The following is an 11,704-nucleotide window of genomic DNA, read 5'->3' on the forward strand; positions in this document are numbered from 1 at the left end:
ACCTCTCTGGAGACAACACAAGCATATGTTTGTGTCCAGAGAGTGAAGCAGTGTCTGAATTTCTGGGACTGGGGATGCTGGAGCCATATCCAGAGCAGGAAATTAGAGCTACTTGGATCTTTCTGTAGGGCTTTGGCACAAAGGGCCACGGGGAAGGAGGAGGAGAATAAGACCGGGGAAAATGAGACTAAGGGAGAAGAATTTTATGAGGAAGAGAAAATAACCTAGGAAAAATCTCCATGCAGGTAGCAGAATTTAAATCTTAGTGGAACATTAACAGGTGATTTGGGCTTGAGAATGTTCTACAGCGCCAGGGATATTACTTGGCTTTACATTGGAGAAAACAACTTGGCTTTTATGACCATTTGTGTTGGGTTAGTGGCTTTGTGTCTGGTCCTAGCTCTGTCACCACAGTTCAAGTGAATCTAAGAGCTGACCACTTCCCCTTGTGGAGTTAGTCACCCCCCTGAGGACCTAAATAAATTGGTGAGGATGAACTCTAATCTCTTCCATGCCCGGAGTTTTGAAACTATGTGGCCATACAATTCCTGATCCACACAGAAGTGCTATAAAAAGAAAAGGAGTAATTCTGGGCAATTTTCTGACTGCAGTTAAAATCAAAGCATGGAAGAACCTGAATTTTTCTCTGAGGGCATGACAACAAAAGCAAGCAGAAGGGATGGGGCAAAGTTGCCATTGAGTATTGCACATCGGGTGACTGGAATATGACTCAGAGCAGAGCCAACAGATTTGAGAGCTTGAGCAAAGCAGCACATGTCTAGTTATGCTTTGAGCAAGGCCTCTGTGTCCCTTGGCCAGACCAAGTAGGAATATGAGCCTGGGCTTGCAATGTGCTCAAACCTGATGTAGATAAAATTCCAAGTTTAATTGGCTTGATATTTGCTTCTGTCTATACTGGTATGAACACATTTCACAAGGCAGCTGGGCATGGGAGGTGGTGGGGCTGATGGTAGTAAATAGGGACCCTTTGTGTCCTGGGGATAAGTTAAGAGAATAGGTGCATTGTCTTAGACTCCTCCCCATTTTCCTGAAGGGTGCTGATTTGCAGATACTGAAGCTGCTTTTCACACTGGCAAAGTGAAAGAGTTTACTGGTAAAACGATGCTGGGAATTTGTTGTGCTCTGACGATTTACCAGAGAAAGTTCTTTCTTCACACTCTCTCACTCCCTTTTCCTTTTAAATGTCAAAGAGTAAGTATCAGATCCTTCAAAGCTCCAACATAGATCATTCGGCCTGTTTGGAAATTCTCCATAGTCTTTTCTCTCCTGAAGTTTGTGGTCTGCAAAAATTTGGACTTAACTCCACCCTGATACTGATTCCTCTTCTTCCCCAATGTCTCATGTTTCTGAAGCTGCCTGGTTTACTTCTGGGAGTGCTTAGCAATTTTCATAAAACAATGTGGCATGGATGACTGCTTCCCTTTGCCAGTGAGATGGGTCAGGGCAGATGCTGTGTCTGGGATGCGGTGGGTGTAAGCTGATGGGGCGGTAAGGCCCCTTCCAGGTGAGGTGTGGGCCACACACCGTACCCTGACTGATCTTTGTTCTTATTGCCCACAGCCAATTTTACTAATGACGAGGATGCTGCTAAAATTGAGGTGAGCTGCCCCAGCCATATCTTCCTTCTCCTTTCTCCAGCCCCCTCTGACTCCTCAGGGAATCCCATGGCCCCTTCCTTTCTGCTTTCTTTAGGCTGAGAAGACAATCAATTACTCACTTCTCAAACACCCAGAAGGCCAGGAGGAAGAAAACATGTACCCAGATTACCAGAACAATATTTAGTTTCAACTGTTTCTGAGGAAGAGAATTGAAGAGGTGAGAATCTGGTGTCTCTTGGACTGAATTTCTCTCGGAGGCCAAGGGGATGCTGCGGTTCCAGGGAAGGGAAAGAACTCTGTCAGAGTCAGCTGCGTGAGTCCTGATGCACTCTTCTGAAAGTCACACAGTGGACTAGGATGACTGACTGTACCGATTCCTTCTGTGCCTCAGCACTTCTTAAGACCTTTCTGTTTATACGCCCATACTACTAATAAAATTCATTTTATTAAATGATAAAACCAAAGTAAATGCTTATGTTACAGATTGTTATTATTAGTTTCCACCAAGTAATAAAAAATGTACATGGAAGTATACATGATATCAGAAATGTTAAAAGAGATGAGCATATACAAAAATGTGGAGCTCTGGTGGCTTAGTGGTAAGAAGTTACGCTACAACCCAAAGGCACGTAGTTCAAATCCACCAGTTGCTCTCTTAGGGAAAAAGATGAGCAATCAATTTCTTCCCATGTGATTTACTGCCTCTGAAAACCCCCCGGAGGGTCAGCCATGGGTCAGCCATTACACACAACAATCACAACAACGCACCAAAATATTAGAAGTGATTGTTTATTTCCCGTCTTCTTCAATAAAAATCATGTGGTGTTCTCAAAATATAAAGACAAGATTACTTTTACCTTTTAAAGGCTGCTGTCTGGAGTCTGTGTCTCTTCAATGATAAGACTTGTGGGAAGGGAGTGATGGATAAAAGAGAGGAGAGAGAGGTGATAGGGATTTGGAATATAGGCTGGGTGCTCCTCTTCTTGACATGGAATACTTTCCCTCCAACAAACTTTCGCTCTTGTTGTTCTATCCCTAAGATAGTGAGTGAAACAATTAGTTTGTTTTGATACTCAAGTTCTCAGGAAGTCTAGCTTAAGATGAGTCACCAGTGGAAAATGCTGAATCTTCTCATTCTCCCATGCTGCCATTAGAGTTACGGGAAGCAGACTGCTTCTAGGACAAGTCATCCTTGGCAGCTTTCTTGCAGGATGCCCTTTGTTGCATGTCCTCAGAGATGCCTTATGTTCCTGGAACTCTAGTACCTCATCATTGTGCAATGCTGTTCTTACTTTCAAGATTCAACAACTTTCTCTGCTAAGTAATTTCCATAACTACATATGATTGTTGTTATGTGCCGTCAAGTCATAATACTTATTATATATAGTCTTATAGTCCCATTACCAACTTCCATGCTCTTGTGTTGTTAGGTGCCACTAAATCGCCACGGTGAGCCTATGAACAACAAAGGTGAACTCTGTCCTATCCTGCACCATCCTTATCATCTCAAACACACTCGAGCCCATTGACACAGTCACTGTGTCTATCCATTTTGTTGACGGTCTTCATCTTTTGCTGACCCTCCACCTTTCCAAGCATGATGTTCTTTCCAAGGACTAACCTCTCTTAACAACATGCCCAAAACATGTGAGACAAAGCTTCACCACCTTTAAGGAATTTTCTGGTTGTACTCCCCCCTGCCCCAAGATATATCTGTTTGTTCTTTGGGAAGTCCGTTGAATATTCAGTATTAATAATAGCAGAGAATGATAGTTATTGTTGTTCTTGAAGGTCTATTTTGTGTTAAACTGTCCTTTAGAAATAAGGATTTTATGATTATGCTAAACCATTTTTCATATATTTTTGGTTTTTCTCTTCAGATATTCTTTTTTTAAAAAATAGCAATGTCTGTCCTTTGCTTATAAATGACAATGTTTTTAGTTGTTATAGAGTCTATTTTTGATTCATAGCAACACCACGTTTCAGACTATAAGTGCTTTGTAGGGTTTTCTATGCTGTGATCTTTGCAGAAGTGGATCAATGAGTCTTTTCCCCATAGAGCTTCCAAGTATGTTTGGCGTGTAGCCTTTTAATTATCAGCAGAGGTCATAAAACTCTCTGCCTTATAATTAGAGAGCTTACTATTATGAAGTTGAACCTTTTCCAAACATTAATATTGCTTCTTTTTAAAATTTTTTATATATTGTTTCTTATAAGCTACCTGACCCATAACTTAACTTCCTTACACTTAACTAACAACCCTATAAGCATTAGCAACATATCCTTTGTATACAGTTGAAATACAAATAAGCAAAAAAGTCATTAACTTAAACCCTCAAATGAGAAATGATGGATACTAACATTTAAAGTTCATTAATCTACATTCCTGCACATGATACTATATAAATATATGTAGTTTTTTTCAAATGGGTCATATATGTTTGTACATATTCACAAACACACTTAAACCAACATTTACAACCATAAATGCTCAGTAACACATAAATATGTTGTTGTTGTTAGGTGCCATGTAATAGATTATGACTCATGATAACCCTGTGATCAATGGATCTGAACCCTGTTCTATCCTGCACCACCTTCACCATCTCTGATATGCTTGAGCCCATTGTTACAGTGACTGTGTCAATCTGTCTTGTTGACGGTCTTCCTCTCTGTCTCTGACCCTCCACCTTTCTCAGTATGATACTCTTTGCCAAGGTCTAGCTCTTCCTGACAAAATGCCCAAAGTGTGTGAGGCCAAGTTTCATCATGCTTGATACAGGAGCACCCTGGTTGGTCGCACTTCTCTGGGACAGACTTATTTGTTCTTTTGGCAGTCCACGAAATCATCAGTTCTCTTCAACACCACAACTCAACAGCTTTAATTATTCTTCTGTCATCCTTATTCATTGTCCAATTTTCAGATGTATCAGAAGTCATTTAAAAGACCACAACTTGGACTATGTGCACCTTAAACTGTCATCTTTGCTCTTTAGCACTTTGGAGAGGTCCTTGGCAGCAAATTTTTCCAATGCAACAAGACGTCTTTGGATTTCTTTGATTGCTTGCACCAAGGGTATTGACTATGGATACAAGTAAAATGAAATTATTGACAATGTCAATCTTTCCTTCATCTATTATAATGTTGTCTATTGATCCAGTGGTTAGGATTTTGTTTTCTTGACAAAACACACAGAAATATAAAGTGTAAAAAGGTGTGTTGCAATTGAGAAAGCATGTGGCTTGAATCTACCAGTTGTTCTGTGGCAGAAGGATGGGCAATCTCTTCTCGTGCTATTTACTGTCTCTGAAAACTGTTTGGAGGGTCAGCAATGAGTCAATGCTGATTTGACAGTACACAACAATGACAAAAAATGAGAATTCTCTTTTGTCCCAACGCATCCTTTCCCTTTCCTGTTCCCCTCTATGGGAACCATTGCTGAAAGTTTGGAATGTATTTCTAAACTTTTACAAATTTATTTAACACATACTTATTTTAAGACTATAAATTCGATTATATTTTATGTATAATTATGCAGTATGTTTATTTCATTTAGTATATTTTGGAGATCTTGTTATTCTTTTCCTTTTAAGGAATACATAACAAACACTATACCATATTTCATTTAATCTGCTTTATAAATGCTTCCCACTGTTTATGATTCAATGCCATAATGAACAATATAGTTCAATATTTTTGGTCTACATGTTTGAGTATGTGACAGATAAATTCCTAGAAGTAGAATTGCTAGCTCAAGGAATACTCTCTTATCATCTTTTAAAAACTAACTAAATAAATAGAAACAACTTACATGCCTTCCCAAAGTATGTTAGGCTTTACTTCCTGACACTCTTGCTAATTCTGGGCATTTTAAATCTATATGCAGAACAGATTATTCGGGAGGTTGGGCTCTATGAGAAGAAATGTGGCATCAGGATTAGAGGTAGACTCATCAACAATCTGCGTTATGCAGATGACACATCCTGCTTGCTGAAACTGAGGAAGACCTGAAGCATGTGCTGCAGAAGGTCAAGGACTACAGCCTTCAATATGGATTGAGGCTCAATATCAAGAAGACAAACATTCTCACCACTGGACCAATTGGTAACATCATTATGGATGGTGAAGAGATTGAGATTAACAGCTTTTAGTTGTGTTGGCTCCATGTGGAGTCAACACTCTTGGCACCAGCAGCCAGGAAATTACAAGATGTATTGCAATGGGAAAGTCTGCTGTTAGGGACCTCTCCAAAGTACTGAAGAGCAATGGTGTCATGCTGGGGGCTAAGGTGAGCCTGATACAGGCCATGGTCTTTGTCATCACTTGCTTTACATCAGAGCTGGACAATGACTAGGGAGGATAGAAGGAGAATTGATGCCTTTGAGTTATGGTGTTGGAGAAGAGTATTGAATATACCATGATTCTTCCTGGAGAGAGTTAAACTAGGCTGCTCCTTATAGGCAAGGATTCTGGGGCTTCGTCTGACATACTTTGGACATGTTGCAAGGAGGGACCAGTCCTTGGAGAAGGACATCACGCTTGGGAGGGTTGAGGGACAGTGTAGGAGAGGAAGACCTTCTATAGGGTGGATTGATTCAGTGACTGGAGTAATGGGGGAGGTGAGTCGGAGACAGTGAGACCGACACAGGACAGAGCAGGGCTTAGGGCTGTTGTACATAGGGTCGCAAACAACTCAACAGCACATAACAACAACAACAACAACCTCTTGGCTCTGGTTGTTGGTGCATACATTTGAATGACAATGGTGTTAACTAGTCTTCCTTGTATGTGTATGGATATTATCCTATTGCCCACAACATTTTACTTCATGAATTTGTGAATTTGTGTGCCGTCCTTGTGCAGGGGCCATGCTAATCTTCTCTATCATTCCAATTTTAGTGTATGTGCTGCCAAAGCGAGCACACAGTATTGTGTTTCAAGATGGATTGGAAATGATCTTTTTAACTATGAATGAGATTCCATTTTTTTCTCATCTTTTCATCTCTGATGTAGTAAATCATATGATTGTCTCATTCAAAATGTCCTATGCTGAGCCATCTCATAATGCCAATGACTATTATGTCAATATCAATACATTCCATTTCATCCTTAAGGATTTTTAAAATTTTAAAATTTTTAAAAATGTTAAAATTTTTAAAAATGCCCAATTTTCCTACATTCATACTTCTCATATTTCAAGTTCCAATCACTATTGTCTGCTTGTACTTGTTCCTTGTTCTTTGTGTTTCCCAATACAGTCTCAGGTACCGGTATCTGCTGGTCTGCTCTAAGTGTGTTCTATTGTACATAGGGTTTTGGGTTTTTAAAATTGAGATTTTAATGAAAGTTAATGAAAGTTTAATGAAGATAGAGAACTTGGATTTCCATTCATTCATTGTTGCACATTTTCCTCCCTTCCCAACCACTCCCAATTTGCTTTCCTCTTTAAACAAAAAACCAAAACCAAAACATTCTTTCATTCTTTTACAATCCTCCCCCCTCCCAGTCCACTTTACTATGCAGCTGTTTTCTGGACTGTTGTCATGCAAGTAATACCTACTCATACACATGCCTCTGGGAACTCTATGAACTTCGAGAAACAACGATAGTTGCAGAAAGTCTTCAGGTCTTTTATTCAGAGAGTCGTTATGAGTTGTCCTTGACTCAAACAACAACAACATATTTCTTTAAAGCAGGTCTATTCCTCATCTGTTTCAGTATCAAGTACATTATTTATCTCCTCTTTTCTTAGTTTCCCCCCTAACCCCCATGTCAGTCCTGTTTTATAACAGAGGCATTATGCAGTATTAGTACTTTTGTGACTGAGATATTTCACTCAGCATAATGTCCTCCAGGGTCACTCATTTTGTATAAGAGTTCATGAGTTCCTTGTTTTTCAGTGCTGCATAGTATTCCATTATGTGAATAGAACTACAGCTTCTCTATTCGTTTGTTTGTTGATGGCCACGTGGGTTATTTCCACCTCTTTGCTATTATGAACAGTGAAGCAATAAACATGGATGTGCATATATCTGTCTGAGTGGCAGTTCTGATTTCTTTAGAGTATATTCCCAGTAGTGGAATTGCTGGGTCAAATGGTATTTCTATTTCCAACTTTTTGAGAAAGTGCCAAACCACAGTAAATAAGGGTTCCAATTTCTCCACAACGTCACAATAGCAAAGAGTTGGAAATAACCCAAGTGCCCATCAACAAATTAATAGATAGAGAAGCTGTGGTATATTCGCACAATGTACTATTATGCAACACTGAAAAAAAAACCCTCATGAAATATTATGCAGAATGGGTGACCCTGGAGGACATTATGCTGAGTGAAATTATCTCAGTCACAAAAAGAAAAATACAGCATAATGCCACTGTTATGAAACAGGATTGACATGGGGGTTGGGGAGAAACTAAGAAAAGAGGGGGTAAATAATGTACATGGCATTAAAACAAACAAGGGAGAGAACTGTATAAAAGGAACAAATGATTGGGTATTCCCATTCCAAAGAAGGGTGACCCAACTGAGTGTGGAAACTACAGAACAATATCATTGATTTCACATGCAAGCAAGATTCTACTGAAGATTATCCAAAAGCGACCGGAACAAGTACATCAGCAGAGAACTGCCAGAAGTCCAGGCTGGGTTTAGAAGGGGTCGTGGTACTAGGGATATTGTAGCTAATGTTAGGTGGATCTTTGCTGAAAGCAGGGAATACCAGAAGAATGTCTATCTGTGTTTCATTGATTATGCAAAGGCGTTAGACTGTGTGGATCATAACAAACTGTGGCTGACTCTGAGAAGAATGTGAATCCCAGGACATTTAATCGTGCTAATGCAAAACCTATACTTGGACCAAGAGGCAGTCATCAGAACAGAGCAGGGTAACACTGCATGGTTCATATTTGGGAAGGGTGTATGCCAGGGATGTGTCCTATCTCTATACCTTTTCAACCTGTATGCAGAACAAATTATCTGAGAGGCTGGGCTCTATGAGGAGAAGTGTGGCGTCAGGATTGGTGGAAGATCTATTAACAATCTGTGTTATGCAGATGACACAACCCTGCTTGCTGAAACTGAGGAGGACCTCATGCACTTGCTGCAGAGGGTCAAGGACTGCAGCCTTCAGTATGGACTGAGGCTTAATGTCAAGAAGACAAAGATTCTCACTATTGGACCAATTGGTAGCATCAGGATGGATGGTGAAGAGATTGAGATTGTTCACAGCTTCAGTTTGCTCAGCTCCACGGTCAACACTCTTGGCACCAGCAGCCCGGAAATCAAAAAACGTGTTGTTATGGGAAAGTCTGCTGTTAAGGACCTCTCTAAAGTACTCAAGAACAACGGTGTCTCTCTGGAGACTAAGGTGCGCCTGATACAGGCCGTGGTCTTTGCAATCACTTGTTATGCATCAGAGAGTTGGACAGTGACTAGGGAGGACAGAAGGAGAATTGACGCCTTTGAGCTGTGGTGCTGGAGAAGAGTATTGAATGTACCATGGAATGCCAAGAAAACAAACAGATTCATCCTGGAGAGGGTTAAACCAGGCTACTCCTTGGAGGCAAGGATTCTGGGGCTTCGTCTGACATACTTTGGACATGTTGTAAGGAGAGACAAGTCCTTGGAGAGGGACATCATGCTTGGGAGGGTGGAGGGACAGCGCAGGAGGGGAAGGCCCTCTATGAGGTGGATTGATTCAGTGACTGGGGCAATTGGCATGGGTGTGTCAGAGGCAATGCGATTGGCACAGGACAGAGCAGAGTTTAGAGCTCTTTGAGTCACAAGCGACTGGATGGCACATAACAACAGCAACAATGATTAGCTATTATTGGCATCACAAGAGCCTAGAATAAGAGCTGCATAGTAAAGTGGTCTGGGTCAGGGGTGGGGTGGGGTAGTGTGGGGCCTGCATAACATTGAAATAACTTTTTTTCACCAAGAAAAAAGTTATGGGGGGGGGGCGCAGGGAGGAAAACATGCAACAGTGAAGGTTTGGAAGCCCAAGTTCTTTATAAACTTTCATTAAAATCCCAATTAAAAAAATTTACATTCCAGAGGAAGCAGCCTAAGGTGGCTCAGTTTGAGATGTTATATTGTGGAATCAGAGGTGAAGTCTGCCAACCAGCCTCACAGACTGAGAGCCTGCTTCCTCTGGAATTTAAATCTTGAACAGAGTGACACTAAGACTGAAAACAGGGATATTTACCCCGTTTAGTCGCACTGTCAAGTGAGACCAACTTCCTATATCCTGAATTTGCCATCTTTCCTAGAGTTTCTGATTGTCCTCACCATTCCCCTTTCTTCTGCCAGCTACTTATGTTCTTTCAGAAATTTCCTTTTTCACTTACAGTCAGGTGATTCTCAACTGGAAAATTCCTGTGTCATTCTCTGAGGATGCCTCATTATCTGGGTTTTAATTTTGGCCAAGATAAGGATATTTATAATAAATATATTATTTAAAGTCTGAAACTTCCTTAGTAACCTCAGGGTCATTTTCTTTACTGATGGTTTTCAACAAACCTAGCCAGTTAAATAGCCTGACTTGCTTATAAAGCCAAAATCCCCTCCCTGGGAACTTCTGTTTTGAATTCTCATAGCCAAGGTTTCTTTCACTGACCTTGCTGGTTCAGTCCCAAAATAAACTACAAATAAAGTCTAATGCCATTAAGGACGTGGGGGAGTTTTCACATGGAGTATCTTTAACTTTTTACACTTACATAAAAGCTTTATGTAAAGATGCCCCAAATGTGTTATCTACTTTCAAATAGCCAGCCATGGGGATTTTTGCAGGCAGCCAGAGTTTGTTGACTGTAACCAAAGATCTTTAACATACTGGTGAGGGGAAAATGTTATCATTATTTGGCAATTTTATGTTACAAATTCAAGCTGAGTTTCTTCTCGTGTGTTTATCTCCATTTGCATTTCTTTTTTCAATAGATTTTTTTTTCTGTTCTATTATTTGGCTTTTCCCCTCCTTATTGATTTTGTTGGTTTTGTTATGTGCTATCGAGACTATTGCAATTCATCACAAAAAACAGCTATGTACAATAGCTCTGAACCCTGCTATATCTTGAGCCAACCTCAGTGTCTTTGACACACCAACTCCCATTAACTCAAGTTACCGTATCAATCCACCTCAACCAGGGTATTCCTCTCTTGCACTGTTCCTCTACCCTTCCTAGCATGATGTCCCTGTCCAAGGACTGGTCCTTCCTTGCAACATGCCCAACGTATGTCAGATGGAGCTTCAAAATCCTTGCCTCCAAGGAGCAGCCTGGTTTCACCCTTACCAGAATGAACCTGTTTGCTCTCCTAGCAGCCCATGGTATATTCAATTTGTTCTCCAGCACCACAGCTCAAAGGTATTTATTCTTCTTCTATCATCCTTAGTCATTGTCCAGCTCTCTGATGCATAGCAAGTAATTGAAAAGACCATAGCCTGGATTAGGTACACCTTAGTCTCTAGACTGATATCATACAGTGTTAAACTATAAATAAAATACAATCCTTTGTCTTACGTGCACTGTAAATATTTTCTCCATAGTTTCAGTTTTTATTCCATGGTGCTGATTTTGTAGAGATTTAAAATTTTCATTTAAAATGTTGTTAAATCAGCTAAATTCTCCATGGCCTAGCTCTGACTTATATCATCTGGCATTACCTGCTCCTCTCCCCTGCCGCCCGAAAGTCTCTATGTAATTTATAGCCTCATCAACTCCTTTTCTGTCCCTCAAATATGCCAACTTTTGTTCCACCTCAGAGACTTTTCACTTTCTACTGCTTTTTGCCAGGTAGCTCTGGTGGCCTAGTGGGTGAAGAGTTGGGGGTCAACACAAAGACAGGTGGTTTGAATCCATCAGCTGCTCTTTGGGAGAAAGATAAACAGTCTCAGAAGATTTACATCCTCTGGAAACTTGCTGGAGAGTCAACTAAGAGCTTAAATCCATTTTGACTTGAGGGCACGTAACAACATTGTTCCTTTTTTTTTTTTAAATTTAGGTTGTTTATTTTTCATTTCAATGAACATCTACAGAGATTTTGGGATTCCATTCATTCATTGTTGCACCCTTCTCCCCGCACAA

At 40.4% G+C, this 11,704-nt stretch overlaps 1 protein-coding gene across 1 annotated transcript in view; it reads left to right on the plus strand.

Moving 5' to 3' along the window:
• FCRLA (Fc receptor-like A) overlaps window positions 1–11,704 on the plus strand; it is a 72,554-nt gene that overhangs the window by 35,015 nt on the left and 25,835 nt on the right. The window contains exons 7-8 of the mRNA XM_006902754.1: window positions 1,582–1,619; window positions 1,714–1,775. Of these exons, the coding sequence (XP_006902816.1) occupies window positions 1,582–1,619; window positions 1,714–1,775 (100 nt within the window). The remainder of the gene's footprint in view (window positions 1–1,581; window positions 1,620–1,713; window positions 1,776–11,704) is intronic.

This window comes from Elephantulus edwardii, unplaced genomic scaffold (assembly GCF_000299155.1).
Source record: "Elephantulus edwardii isolate Elephantulus edwardi_28Jun2011 unplaced genomic scaffold, EleEdw1.0 scaffold00446, whole genome shotgun sequence".
Lineage (NCBI taxonomy): Eukaryota > Metazoa > Chordata > Mammalia > Macroscelidea > Macroscelididae > Elephantulus > Elephantulus edwardii.